This window comes from Urocampus carinirostris, chromosome 8 (genome assembly GCF_059441175.1).
Source record: "Urocampus carinirostris isolate Australia breed hairy pipefish chromosome 8, RoL_Ucar_1.0, whole genome shotgun sequence".
Lineage (NCBI taxonomy): Eukaryota > Metazoa > Chordata > Actinopteri > Syngnathiformes > Syngnathidae > Urocampus > Urocampus carinirostris.
In genome coordinates this window covers 3,219,567-3,234,502 of record NC_142356.1, presented here as the reverse complement: position 1 = coordinate 3,234,502, position 14,936 = coordinate 3,219,567, and the positions used below count along the sequence as shown (strand labels likewise).

General features: G+C 44.6%; 2 protein-coding genes across 5 annotated transcripts in view; one reads left to right on the top strand and one right to left on the bottom strand.

The window, feature by feature from the left end:
• Positions 1–4,815: 4,815 nt before the first annotated feature.
• Positions 4,816–8,922, bottom strand: rln3b (relaxin 3b). Its single transcript, XM_088341363.1, has 3 exons — positions 8,294–8,922; positions 7,942–8,225; positions 4,816–5,116 (listed from the first exon to the last, which is right to left on the bottom strand). Exons 2-3 carry the CDS (start codon positions 8,192–8,194, stop codon positions 4,854–4,856), a joined length of 516 nt encoding a protein of 171 aa, XP_088197489.1. The 5' UTR covers positions 8,195–8,225; positions 8,294–8,922; the 3' UTR covers positions 4,816–4,853.
• Positions 8,923–9,934: 1,012 nt separating this feature from the next.
• rfx1b (regulatory factor X, 1b (influences HLA class II expression)) overlaps positions 9,935–14,936 on the top strand; it is a 30,661-nt gene continuing 25,659 nt past the window's right edge. For all 4 annotated transcript variants that reach the window (XM_088341360.1, XM_088341358.1, XM_088341359.1 and 1 more), the window contains exons 1-2: positions 9,935–10,013; positions 13,406–13,731. In XM_088341360.1, the coding sequence (XP_088197486.1) occupies positions 13,425–13,731 (307 nt within the window). In that variant the 5' untranslated portion in view covers positions 9,935–10,013; positions 13,406–13,424. The remainder of the gene's footprint in view (positions 10,014–13,405; positions 13,732–14,936) is intronic.

Here is a 14,936-nt window from a genome sequence, read left to right as displayed (position 1 = left end):
AAACAAAATTTCCGAGTGTTATAATATATGACAAACTAACATGGAAACAACTTATCAGACATAAAAAGTCGAATATCCTTGCCAATAAATATCATAAATAAATCATGATTCCTTGACATAAAAATCAAATACAAGAATAAATATCTCTAATAAGAATGTCAAAAATAAATTTTGTAACAAAATTTCCGAGTGTTACAATATATGACAAACTAACATGTAAACAACTTAAAAAGTCGAATTTCGAAAAAAATAAATAAATAGCAACGTTATATGAGACAATTTTGAAAGCAATAAATTGTCACTTAATCTCGTAAAAATATGAGATTTTTATGTATAAAAATAAAATAGAACAATAAGTATCTTCAACGTGAACATCTCAAGGGATTTTAAATATATTAAATAAATATTTCTGGTGGTTATAATAGACGACAAACTAACGTATCAGACATGAAAAGCCCAGTTTCGGAAAAAAATATAGCAACGTAATATTAGACAAAATATAGTTTAAATTGTGTTTTTTATGTAATATGCCATGTAATAAATTCTTACAAAAAAGGATAATATGTTTTTTTAATAAAACCTACTGCTATGCTCATTCCGACCTATTGTTTTTAAAATCCAAAGTTGAAAGATAAATTATCTCAATTATTATAAAAAAAACTAACTTATCTTATCGAAAATATATGTGAATTAGGTAGACTAAATAACTGAAAAATGAATGAATAATCCTGTCGTGGGTTTATACGACACATTGTCAGAACCAGAAAAGGAGGAGGACCCAGATGCGTAACGTGTCTCACAAAAGGTTTATTTTACGGGAATGGAGCAGTCATGCACGTTAACAAATGCCAGTGATTCGGCGAACGCTGGGCGGAAGAAGTAAGGCAGAAGTCCGGCGTGGAACTACAGGAAGCCAGAGACCGCTGAGATCGATACCAGATACACGGGCAGATACCGGACAGACGGGATCGATACCAGACAAGACGGGACAGACAGGATCGATATCAGATACAAGAGACTGGAGACAGATATCAGACAGGACGAGACAGACGGGATCAATACCAGACACTGCAGACTGGAGTCCGATATCAAACAGGAGATAGACGGGAACGATACACGATACTGGAGATTGTAGCAAGGTATCAGACAAAACGAGATAGACGGGATCGATGACAAATACACACGCTGATGCCGGACAGACGAAATCGATACCGGACAGAGTCAGAACACATGTCTTGTGGGTGCAGAGGTTCGTTGACAGACTGACAAAGGGTGAGTGAGAGCACAGAGCTTAAATAGGAGTGAAGCCAATCAGGCTACGAGCCGCAGCTGGCGCCAAACATGCGGGGCCAGTTGAGCGCCATGGCAATCGTGACATACATTGAAAATATTAACTCTTCAGTTCTTCGAATAAAAATCAGAAAATATATTTACAGTTCCATTTTAACCAATTTCGACACTAAAACACTAAAAAATCTGTCCCCATATGTCCGATATCTGCTCGAGCAATTGGTATCGATCTCGTCGGCCTCTGGCTTCCTGTCATTCCACGCCAGACCGGCTGCCTAACGTGCATGACTCCCCATTTTTCATAAAATAAAAGCTTGTGTGAGAAACGTCACGCATCTGGGTCCTTATCCTGTTCCGGTTCTTGACATTTTACTGTTTTGCACTTTCAGGTGTTTGTGTTTAAATCTGTTCAGTGTGTAAAAAGCAGGTAGAACTGTGAACATTTTACTTTCTATTTCAAAACATATGAAATTACTACTTACTAAATTATTTGATGCATTATGTTTTATTATTATTATTGATGATATATCATCAAAAAGAACAAAAAATCTTAAGAGCAGTTAGGGATCAGACAGAGCTTTTCTCAGTGAGCCGAGCCAAAAAAGATGTTTTTCTAAATAGAGCTGTCCTATTGGGTGCCACCAGTAAGGGGGTGACGCTTCACCGTAATGACAAGCCACCAGAGCAGGCGTGTCGGTGTCATTTTCATGACTCTTTAAACGTTGGTATTTATTTATTTTGTGGTCTATAGAGTCAGACTGACAATAAACAATTTTAAGCATTTTCAAGCACTTCACCCAAAATTCAAGCATTTTCCTGACCTTAGAAACACAACGTAAAATATCAAGCATTTTCAATGATTTTAGGCACTTGTACGAATCCTGGAAGTAATAGGGGGCCCCCGAATCCAATTTTGCCTAGAGCAAGCCCTCTTTCTTGTCACGGTTGCCATTGCGCACAATTGGCCCCCACCGTGTGGCGCCAGCTTCTGTCACGGTTGCCATGGCTCCCAATTGGCCCCGCCCGTGTGGCACCAGCTGAAGCTTGTTGACAGATTGGCTCCCTGTCAGTATTTAAACGCTGTCCTGACAGTCGCCTTTTGTCGGTCCGTCTGCGAATCTCCGTTTTTACATGGCAAGCCCTTTTTCGCCTGTCCCGTTTTTTTGCTCCTGTTTGTCTCCAGCTACGATCTGTTTTTGATCTCGACCACGTCTCCTCTCCCGTCCCGAATAACAATCCGTTTTTTATGTCGACCACGTCTACTCTCCTTTCCTGGCTTTCGACTTGTTTCCGATCCCGACCACGTTTTTGCTCTTTTATCTTGGCTACTGACCCGTTTTTTTCCGTACCCGACACCGTCATCGCTCGAAGCAACCTACTCCCCGCGACTAACGATCAGAGTGTGCGCTCCTATTCCTTTTCCCCAATAAAACTGTGAGTAACGTTACGTGAGTAGGTCCTGTTTCCTGTTCTGGCTCCGACATTTCTAATCAGATTTTTTCCCTACATGTGAATGAAGCCAGTTAATTTTTTCATTCTAGTTGCTCAGTTTGGATTGCAGAGAAGCTGGTATTGCATATCATGATTGCCGATTGAGCGCAGCTGCGGCAGCTTAATTGGCGCCAACAGCCCGGACAGCTGATTGGCTGTCACTCTCTTTTTAAACCCCCGGCTTCCTCTTGGAAGCCATCAGATCGTTATGCGAACTGTTGCCTTCAGCTCAGTAAGCCCTTTCGTCCGACTCCGTTCCTGCCCTGCTTTTTTTCTGCCTGATCTTTGTTGCCAACCTGTTTCCGGACCTGACTACGCCCCGTTCTGCCTGCCTGTTACCTGACCTGTTTCGCCCCGTTACCTGCCTGCCTCCTGCTACCGACCTCGCTTACGAACTCGACACCGCCTTTGATCTCCAGCCCCGGGCAACGACTTGCTATTACCGCCTGTCTCCGATCCTCCTCGCTCGACACTGAAGTGCCACTTCCGCGTTCCCGCCACCTGCTACCCGTGTTCGTCGATCCGCGGATCGTGGAAGCAAGCCTTTCTCTCCCTCTTATCAATAAAAACTGAGGAAACGAGCGCTATCGTCATGTCTTGCACGATTGCCATGGCGCCCAGCTGGCCCCGCCCGTTGACACCGGCTGACTCGCATTGACTGATGACTTCTGTGGGTACTTAAACACGCTCTTTTGAAATGTGCTTTGCCAGATTGTTTGTTAAACCTTGTTATACCTGTTAAACTTTGGTGAGACTTCGGTGAGATTCCTGAAAGTCCTGTTTTATTCAGAGAAGTGCCTAGTTTGTAATTTTGCCCGCGCTTGACCCTGCTTTGTTTTTGGTATGGTCCGTTTGTGTTTGGGAACACTTTTCTTTTGTTTGGATTTCTAATCCACTCCGCGACCCGGATCGAGTGTGCGCACCCTCCTCATCCTTCCCCAATAAATGGCAGTGTTCTGGTTTGCTTTTTCCCTGCGTCCTAGACGCATCATTTTTGCAGGGGACGCATAGTGTCGAATCAACGTGCGTCCCCGGGACGCAACATTTTGACACCAAATTGTCATTATTACCCGATTACTTTTTTTTTTTTTTTTAACAAAGATTTACCGCACTCCAAACTTTTCGTCAGGCAGATCCGCCATTGTTGTTTTGGTCTCGCGCCGATCTCGTTGCTTCGAGATGACGTCATTGTTTTGGCGGTTGTCGAGTGAAAGAGAAGTATGCCTCCGAAAAAACATTTGGTATTAGGTGCAAATCAACAAAAAATTGGTCATTTCTTCAGTGTCGGTAATAAGTCGAAACATAACACAGAAAGTGGTAACAACGGCAATCATTCCGGCACGAAAAAACGGCGGAGAAATTCTTCAGAAGACCGCGAAGGCAAGGAAAACACGTGTGTTGAAACGAACTATTCGACGAAAGAAAATAAACAAAAGAATACTAGCAAGAAAATGACTTTTTTCTGCCAAAATTGACTAAATTATATTCCTGGTGACGCTATGAGGAGGATGATAATGGATTGGACCTTGAGAAGGCATTACAACTATGGCGGGACAGCAAACCACGAAGAATATATGAACTGAAAAATTTGAAGTGATAACTTGCTTTGTATTACCAATTAAACTGTGATGATTAAAACTGCATGAATATAAAAATATTTCAGCAATATTGAATAGTGTACAATATTGTGAAGTGAAAAATCTGAAGTGATAACTGCTTTGTATTACCAATAAACTGTGATGATTAAAACTGAATGAATATATAGATTTTTATGATATATTTGTCACCGATTTCTGTTGGGACCCATAGATTTTTGAGCATGCGAGTCCCCGGGACCCATCACTTTTCACAGGTCAAATCAACACTGAAATGGTGTAAGTCTACGCAAGTTCTTATTTCCTGTTCCCCGCTCCGCTACGTGACAGCTATTGGGTCCCGTCTCCGTTCCTGCTTCGTGACAGGTATTTCCTCGAAAAAGACACAAGTCTACTCCTCTCACCGTTACTTTTATTGAACGTGTGGACAAAATTCGACGACTCCTGACCTAAAAAACTGCACGCGGATGAGAAGCTTTAGCACAAGGAGCTAATTTCACTCTTGCTGCAGCCCCACTTGCAACAAGCGTTGGAGAGTCCCACCACCACGTCCCGTCCTTTCCTGTCGGCGCTCCGGAGAGCTTCCAGGACCTCTTCGGAAATGGGCGACCGGGCCGAGCGAGCGAATCCCGTCGACTTGCCGTCTTTCCACGTTTCGGATTGGGACAGATCTTGCTCGTCGTCCGGTTGAGGGAAAGGTTTTGTGTTCCACGGGTCGAAAGACTCGTCTCCGATGAGAGCTGGCGTGGGGAGAAATCACATCAAGGATATTAAATGAGTGACAAAATATTAAACATGGACAATAACAACACAAAAATAATCCATCCATCCATTTATTATCTGTACCGCTTATCCTCAGTAGGGTCGCGGGGGTGCTGGAGCCCATCCCAGCCATCTCCGGGCAGTGGGCAGGGGACACCCTCAACTGGTCCCAGGACACATAGGGACAGACAACTCACTCGCTCATTCACACCTAGGGACAATTTGGACCAGCCAATTAACCTGACATGCATGTTTATTTTGGAATGTGGGAAGAAACCGGAGTGCCCGGAGGAAACCCACTCAAGCACGGGGAGAACCTGCAAACTCCGCACAGGAAGGTTGGTAGCTGGATTTGAACCCATGACCTCAGAACGGTGCCGCACACGCACTACCCACTGTGCCGCCGTGCTGCCACAAAATAATCATTCATTTAAAAAAAAACAGCGGAAAGGGACAGGCCTGAGCTGGTGATAATGTAATAACATAGTAAAAACCTAGTAATAACACAGCTAGAACAGCTGAGTAGCTCGCGAACTGGTTCTGAAAATAGTTCACCAAAGAAGTTGGATTCCTAACTGACATCTTTGACATGATAGAATAGAATATACCTTTATTGTCATTGTTACCAAATGGGTTGAACATATTGTGACAACGAAATTGGACGTGGCACTCCAGTTTCACATTTAACAGCGAGGATAAAAGAAAACAAGGAAGATAAGGTTATAATTGATCACTTTTGATTGATTGATTAATAAATGATCACTTTATTCTAATGCATAAACAATTATCAAGTTATTTTTAGAATGAGCCCATAATTGACATACGTAAATTATTCAGTGCCTGTCAGGACCAGAACGGAAACAGGACACACTTGCGTTGGGTTTCTCTCAAGTTTTATTGGAAGAAAGAGAAAGGGTTGCGCCCACGATACGGCGATTGCTGGATGTGGGAAGCAGGTCGCTCTGAACACGGATGTGGAACTTCTGTGTCAACGATGGCGTGTCGGGAAAACAGGTCAGTAGCCGGGACAGGAGAGCAAAAACGTGGTCAGGGTCGGAAGCGAGTCGTAAGCCAGGAAAGGAGAGTAGACGTGGTCGGGGACAAAAAGAGGTCGAAAGCCAGCACGGGAGAGTAGATGTGGTCGAAGCCGGGGGACAGACAGGAGCAAAAACAGGGGTCGAAAAAGGCTTGCCTAGTGTTAACTGAGGTTTGCAGACGGACTGACAACAGGGGACAGATAGGAGTGAGACAGGGAGCCAATCCGAGGCAGTTGGCGCCGAAGGTGATTCACATCGGTAAACATGAAAGTGCCCTTGTACAAGGCAGGTGTATTCATTCTATTTTGACCCCGCCTCTAGCAATTACAAACTGGTAATGACATAGTAATAAAGAATACAAAATAAAGAAAAACTCCACTTCTCAAATTTAGCAAATGAAAGGATTGTGCAGTTTAAAAATGTAGTAGAGTATATTCCCCATTTTTTTTCGACAACAAAATCACCAGCAAAACCAAAACAACTTTAAGTAACATCTATACTCACATATCTGTCATGATTACCGATGTGAATCACCTTTGCCCGCTCCTTTGACGCCAACTGCCCTGGACTCTGATTAGCTCCTGATCAGTATTTGTACCCACTCCTGTCCGTCCCCTTTTGTCAGTCCGTCTGCGAACCTCAGTTAACACTAGGCAAGCCTTTTTCGACCCTGACTCCCACCTGTTTTTTGCTCCAGTCTGTCCCCCGGCTTCAACCCGTTTTTGATCCTGACCGCATCGTTTCTCCCTTCCCGACCTACGACCCGTTTTTTATCCCGACCACGTCTGCTCTCTCGTCAGGGCTTACGACCCGCTTCTGACCCCGACCACGTTTTTGCTTTCTTGTCCCGGCTAGCGACCTGTTTTTCCGTCCTTGACATCGCCATCGCTCGCTACGGAAGATCCACTTCCGTGCTCTGATCACAATCTGAGTTCAAGAGCTTTCCGCTTTCTTTCAATAAAACTTAAATGTCACGCAATTGGGTCCTGTTTCTGTTTTGGTCCTGACACAGGATTGGGTTGGGCTGAGTTTTTTTTTTCAGTTCGATCTTACCAGCTGAAGTTGTATACAATTTTATACGCTGTTCTATTCCACTTATACTCAAAATACTTGTCCTAAGTTTGACCTCAGCCTTGAGTGCAACTTATTAGAAGGATGTCGTAAAACGCCTGTGCTTTGGAATGTCTTCTTTGGTTTCAGTCTGCGCAGATAACAATGACTTATCACCTCGCCTGGGGGGGTTAGAATGTGTGTGTCGTGCCCCATTCTGTCTGGAGGGCGACGACCTATCACCCCTCCTCCCATTCTTCAATCATGGTTGGGAAATTTGCATTGACAACGGCGCAGACCAATCAGCCCGAGTCTTGATCATGATGGGTGAACATTTAATCGCCATGTGTCATAAAAGTGGGCAACCCGGGAGCCCCAGTCGCTCTTTCTCCACACATTTGTAATTGGCAAAGAAGAAATATCTGATGTGCTTAACTCTTTGATTCGGCTAAAGAAAGAAATATGTGGACTATACTCGGCTCAATAATTTCTCCAACTTTTGGGCATGCTCCAACTGCAAGGGTTTGGACAAGACACGTGAAGTGTCTTGGGAGATTTCAGTTTAAGAAATGTTAAAACCTTACACAGCGCTCTCAGTACAGGGAGAGGAAATCAAGCAGGGCATTATCGCCATCTACTGTTAAGGAGGGTAATTTTTTCTTCTTTTTCAGTTGAGAAACACCGGTTCGGCTGATTCAACGGCCAAGCGTCCTTACCTGACTCTTCGAGGCTTCTCCTCCAGCGAGAGCCCCCGCAGGTAAAAATGACAGCCCGTATGAACTCCCTCCCGCACAGCTTCATCCCGTAGAAGGAATGGGCTTCGTTGAGCCGCACTTTGTCCACCAAGACCGCCCAAACGCACAAAGTCAATAGCGTTGCCTTCCACATGGTTCCGTGGTGCCCGTCTCGGTGCAGAAAGCGAAATCTTGCTTCACCTTTCCTTCGGGGACGTCTTATATAGAAGCTCATGGCGTCTTCGTCCGGAGATAAGAGCCGAGACCTTTCGGGACAACGATGCGCAAAAAGTTAGGATTGTAAAAACCGGATGACGCCGGGCGATGGAATCACCTGTAACCTTTCCTTTGGCCTTTCTGCCCTGGTGGTTTGGTGTTATTGTTCTTTGTGGAGGACAAAAACAAGATCTCGCTATCTTTTTCAGAAATTTCATCCAAACCTTCTCGATGGCGTAAACAAAGAAGGCTCCGGAAATGTCATTGGAGATACAATAAACTGTCGGTTTGGGTCTTATCTACTGCAATGCACCGTATTATGGAATCGGCCAGCAGCGGGTCCAGAATGCTGCTGCACGACTTTACTGCCCCACGTAAGAAGGAGAACCATACGTCGGTTCTGGCATCCCGTGCATTTCGGGGTTCATTTTAAGATGATTTTATTTGTTTTTAATAGTGTGATTAGGTGTCACATTTGACCCTAATCTGTTCTTCGTTACACGTTAGTGTCAGGAACCAGAACAGGATCAGGACCCAATCGCGTTTTTACGGGAAATAGGGAGTCATGCACGTTAGGAAGCCGGTCTGGCTTGGAAGTACGGGAAGCCAGAGACCGACGAGCTCGATAACAAATCAGGATAACGAAAATAAACAGGAGAAACTAGACGGGTACAAAAACTGTAGAAACTAACAAACAGGACAAAAACAGACAGAAAAAAAACTGGAACCCGAAATTAAACAGGACAAAAATAAACGGGAACAATACCGGACTGGAAATGCCAACAGGAAAACAGGACCGAGTCAGAACCCACGTCTTGCTGGGCAGAGGTTTGTTGACGGGCTGACAAAGCAAGCAAGAGAGCGCTGAGTTTAATATAGACAGAAAGCCAATCTCCCAACAAGCCACAGCTGGCGCCACATGGGCGGGACGAATTGGGCCCCTTGGCAACCGTGACAAACACGGGCGCGGCCAATTGGGCGCCATGGCAACCATGACAGTTTTTAATAGTGACTCAGCAATTTAGGTGTCACATTTGACCCTAATCTGTTCTTCCAGTTACACGTTAGGAATATGACTGGAACATTTTGTTTCCATCTTCACAACATTGCTAAAATTTGCCCCATGCTGTCCCATTCCAATGCAAAGATTATAATTCACGCGTTTGTTACCACCCGTCTCGATGACTGTAATGCCCTTCTCTCTGGTCTCCCGTAGTCATGTGTGAAATAGAGTGTGTGGCAACATCTACTGTTTTTTTATGTAAAAAGGTTGCCATGCATGCATTATTTTTGGTATTATACCAACTGAGGCAACAATTCTGGAGAGCCGTTAGGGAGCTGACTCTTTTTAGTGAGACAAGCCCAAAGAGCCGGTTCTTTAAAAATAGCCAGAATTTCCATCACTAATTGTGAAGATAGAGTCGACTATTTTTAGTGAGCCGAGTCCAAAAAGCCAGTTCTCTAAAACTAGCTAGAATTCCCCTCACTACAAAGTATGAATATAATTCGTTCCTGTGATATCATTAAACCTCATAAAAGTTGTGTTAGTGACGCTTTAAAACAGTTCAGGTCGCAAAAAACTAAAAAGAAAAACTGTAAATCAAAATGCGAACTCGAAGCAATCACGAGACTTTGGTCTCCGATGACGGACGGCGGTCATCGTCCACTAGGAGATCGGTATTTCTAATGACGTCATGAGTTGACCCAATCAGCAGCAAGGGGTGGGCGGGTCTTGCGCAATAGGCTAGCAACAGTTGCCGGGGTGAAGTCTGAGCGCCATAGTCACCGTAGTCCTGGCGACAACAACCAAGCAACGGGAGGCAACAACAACCACAAACGTAAGAGACTAACTTTACACTAAAACCAAAAGTAATACGATTGTTTTGTCCTTTGACGCTTTTTTTAAGTGGTCAACTTGTTTCGCAAGTGATTAGTGTAAGTGCTTCAACACTATGTTTTTTTCCATTTTTTTCGTTGCGTGCGCAGGCGGTTGTTATGGCGATGTCAGATCAGAACAAGATGGCGGCCGCCTTCTAACGCTCATGACTAGCTGACCTTTTTTCCCCTTTTTCTTTTTTTATAACCCCACGCCGCTATTGTATTCACTTTTCCCCTGGAGTGTCATATTTCACTCGCGACACACACGAGTCGTGTTTCTGTCTCGGTTTAAAAAAAAAAAAAAAGACCGTCGTGAACGCTAGCACATGAAGCGAGTTAGCTAGCTAGAAAGGCAAAAACAGCAAAACAAACTAACGCTTTTAAGTTTCGAACTCGCACACTTTTTGCGTGTTAGATCGTTTAAAAGCAATCAGTTAAGAGTTGGTTTTTGTTATCATTGACACGATCGTTTGTATCTCACGTTACGGCAAGCTGGGAGAAGTGTTTCGCAACGTTTTTTGAAGCGGAAGCACTTTTATCATACAAAAATCTCAAATGATTACAAATTCGTTCCCAGCACTACCATAAGGGTAAAGCATTGCAATATAAAATCGATTGTAATTTCAAAAATTCTCATTTTCAATTTCTGCAGATCATTTTGCTTCTTTTTTTGGTTTTACTGGTTTTACTGTTACTCTCCACAGCAAAATAAAACAAAAAAACCTATGAGGGGAAAATACAATAAAATAAGAAAAAAAATCGAAAAATATCTTGTTTCCTGGCAGCATTTTGTTTAGCTCTTGTTAAGTAGCATTATCATTTTACTGATAAAGCCGTCTGGGCACCATTTCCTGTGGTGTGTCTTGGGCAAGTACAGCCTCTCTCCAGGCCAACAAATGTTTTCACCTGGTCTCGACCTGAAGACCTTTTGCGTCTTTGGCGAATGTGCTAACTACTGTACTAGGGTGGTAGAGGCACCATTTCCCGTGGTGGGTCTTGGGCAAGTACAGCCTTGTGATGCCTATCTCTCTCCAGGCTAGCAAAAGTTTCCATCTGGTCTTGAACCAGGATCCTTTTGCGTCATTGGTGAATGTGGTAACTACTGCACTAGGGTGGTAAAGGCACCATTTCCTGTGGTGGGTCTTGGGCAAGTACAGCCTTGTGGCGCCCATCTCTCTCCAGGCTACAAAAGTTTCCATCGGGTCTTGAACCAGGAACCGTTCGCGTGTTAGACAAATGTGCTAACCACTGCAGTATGGTCATAGGGGTACCATTTCCTGTGGTGTGCCCTGGCAAGTACAGTCTGGTGGTGCTCATTCTTCTCCAGGCCAACATATATGGTCCACCCATTCTCAAACTGGGGAGCTTTTGCATGTAAGGCAAATGAGCTAACAACTGCACTAGGGTGGTAGAGGCACCATTTCTTGTGGTGTGTCTTGGGCAAGTACAGCCTTGTTGTGCCCATCTATCTCCAGGCCAACAAATGTTTTCACCTGGTCTCCAACTGAAGACCTTTTGCGTCTTTGGCAAATGTGATAACTACTGCACTAGGGTGGCAGAGGCACCATTTCCTGTGGTGGGTCTTGGGCAAGTACAGCCTTGTGGCACCCATTTCTCTCTCCAGGCTAACAAGTTTCCATCCGGTCTTGAACCAGGAACCTTTCACGTGTTAGGCAAATGTGCTAACCACTTCAGTATGGTCATAGGGGCACCATTTCCTGTGGTGTGTCTTGGGCAAGTACAGCCTTGTCGTGCCCATCCCTCTCCAGGCCAACATATATGGTCCACACATTCTCAAACTGGGGACCTTTTGTGTGTAAGGCAAATGTGCTAACAACTGCACTAGGGTGGTAGAGGCATCATTTCTTGTGGTGTGTCTTGGGCAAGTACAGTCTGGGAGCGGCAATTGCTCTCCATGCCAAAAAAATGTTTTCACCTGGTCTTGAACCAGGGACCTTTTGTGTCATTGGCGAATGTGCTAACTACTGCACTAGGGTGTTAGGGGCACCATTTCCTGTGGTGTGTCTTGGGCAAGTACAGCCTTGTGGCGCCCATCCATCTCCAGGCCAACATATATGGTCCATCCATTCTCGAACTGGGGACCTTTTGCGTGTAAGGCGAATGCGCTAACGACTGCACTGGGGTGGTAGAGGCACCATTTCTTGTGGTGTGTCTTGGGCAAGTACAGTCTGGGAGCGGCAATTCCTCTCCACGCCAAAAAAATGTTTTCACCTGGTCTCAAACCAGTGACCTTTGGCATGTTAGGTCAATTTGCTGAACACTTTCTTCTTTCATCCGTCCATCCATTATCTACACCGCTTATCCTCAGTAGGGTCGCGGGGTCTTTCATCCTTGCACCTTCATTATTTAGTTAAATGAAGTCAGTTTAAAAAAAAATACAAATAAAAGAAAAATATTATCCCAACAGTTCAACAGTTTTTTCCAACTTTGTTTTCTTGCTCAATTACAGTTACTCCACACAGCAGTTTTTATGCAATAAAATTCAAAAATAAATATGTCAAAATTTTCTTCCTGAGTACAATGTTTCTTACTTGTGTCAGGACCAGAACAGAAACCGGACCCACTTGCGTGGCATTTACCACAGGTTTTATTGAAAGAGAGAGGAAGGGCTGCGCCCACGATCCAGTGTTCGCTGGACGCGGGAAGCAAGTTGCTCTTGTACTCGGATTGTGCTCCAAACGCGGAAGTGGATCTTCGGTAGCGTGCAATGGCGGTGTCAGGGACGGAAAAACGGGTCAGTAGCCGGAACTGGAAGAGCAAGGCGTTGTCGGGGTCGGAAAGGAGTCGTAAGCCAGGACGGAAGAGTAGATGTAGTCGGGGACAAAAAGAGGTCGTAAGCCGGGACGAGAGAGTAGACGTGGTCAGGATCAAAACGGGTCGAAGCCGGAGACAGACGGGAGCAAAAAACGGGACAGGTGTCTGAAAACATAGAATGTATCTCAATGAAGATAAAAGCTGACCGGGAGCACGAATTACAAGGGGAACTCATCTCAGGAGTTTTGGAAAAAGGCCCTCGTAGCCGATAATTCCTCCACCAGCTATGCAAGGCTGCTTCTTTGATAGCCCATTTGAGGATACTACTATTGTGGAGTCCTCAGAACCACCCGCCTTTTAGGAATGGCTGCTCAAATTAGAAATTTGAGAGGATGGATGTGCCAGTAAATTCTGTACTCACTTAGGAGCTTTTGCTCCACTATTTTGGAACACGCCCCCTTGAGAGACCTGGATGTCATGGTTTGGTGACTGCTAGTTCTAAATTGCGTCAGGCACTACTTTATTGAATACATGCGATTGATATATGCTAACGCTCTGGTTTCCCTCTTATCCCCAGCATAATCGCCTCGGTTGCCATGGCGACTTCCGGATACGCAGAAGACCTGCAGCCCCAGCAGAGCAACTCGGTCACCATAGCAACGCCCGCTTCCGCCACACCCTCTCCTAGTATCAAAACAACAGCGGCGCCTCACTTTTTGGCCGGATTAGCGCTCACCTCGGGCGCCGTGGCGGCTGCAAAAAGCGCGCAGGGGGCGCTTCCTCCCCAAACCGTCCAGAAGAGGGCGCCGACCTCCTCGCAGCATTACGTCAGCCCGGAAATTGCGGCTCAGAAGAGCAACGGGCAGAGCACGTCGCCCCAGTACATCATTGTGACGGTTACGGGTGAGTCGTCCAGGAAATAGGAGGATCTCTTACCAGGACGTTTCTTTCCTGAAATAAGAAAAAATAGATATACTCATAGCCCCAGTGTGTCATATTTTGATCACTAGATGGCACTGTTGTTTAATGCGAACGAAAACCAGTGCCACAGCAAGCAGCAAGATGTCAAACAACCTTAAGTATGGATTCCACTATGTAAAAGAAATACAGATTTCTCGACCTATAATTTTTATAAAAATTAACATTGGTGTGATAGTTCTTGTATTTTTGCATATTATTTAAATCAATGTTGTGTTTTTTTACTGAATGAAAGTTTTTAGTACTACAAAAACCCACTAAATATGAAACACTGTCCCGTTAAAATGAGCTTAATTTGCAGAAAGTGTCAAGACCTGAACGGAGACAGGACCCACTTGCGTTGTGTTTCTCACAAGTTTTATTGAAAGAAAGAGAAAGGGTTGCGTCCACGATCCGGTGATTGCTGGACGCGGGAAGCAGGTCGCTCTGAACGCAGAAGCGGATCTTCCGTGGCGAGCGATGGCGGTGACGGGAAAAACAGGACAGGAGAGCAAAAACGTGGTCGGGTCGTAAGCGAGTCGTAAGCCAGGAAAGGAGACTAGACGTGGTAGGGGACATAAAGAGGTCGAAAGCCGGGACGGGAGAGTAGACGTGGTCAGGATCAAAAACAGGTCGAAGCCGGGGGACAGACGGGAGCAAAAAACAGGTGGGAGTCAGGGTCGAAAAAGGCTTGCCTAGTGTTCACTGAGGTTCGCAGACGGACTGACAACAGGGGATTGACAGGACTGGGTTCAAATAGGGACAGGGAGCCAATCAGAACCCGGGGCGGGAACATAAGTAATCATGACAGAAAATGTTGTGAAATGTTAATCTGTTGCATTGTCTGCGGGCACCACAGTGGTAGAATTTTGGCAACTAAATTTATTGGCCGTTAAATAAAAAATGTTCCACCAGGAAATTTTTTAAGCATTAAGCAATTTTCTATTTACTTTCAAATTTAATTTCAAATTTAGGCTATATTGCCTGCTCTGACTATTAATAATATTTCTGCTGGAAATGGATTCATAAAATGTATGAAAGAAAGCTTAAATTAAATGAAGTTTATTGGATAAAAACATCATTAAAAGGAAAGTGTCAAGACCAGCACAAAGGGTAGACCCAAATGCGTAAAGTTTTATTGAAAGAAAGAG

Coding starts and splice junctions, on each gene's coding strand:
- rln3b (XM_088341363.1), bottom strand. CDS start 8,194: ATGAGCTTCTATATAAGACGTCCCCGAAGGAAAGGTGAAGCAAGATTT. Junction 5,117..7,941: donor GAGAAGCCTCGAAGAGTCAG/GTAAGGACGCTT, acceptor TCCCCACGCCAG/CTCTCATCGGAGACGAGTCT.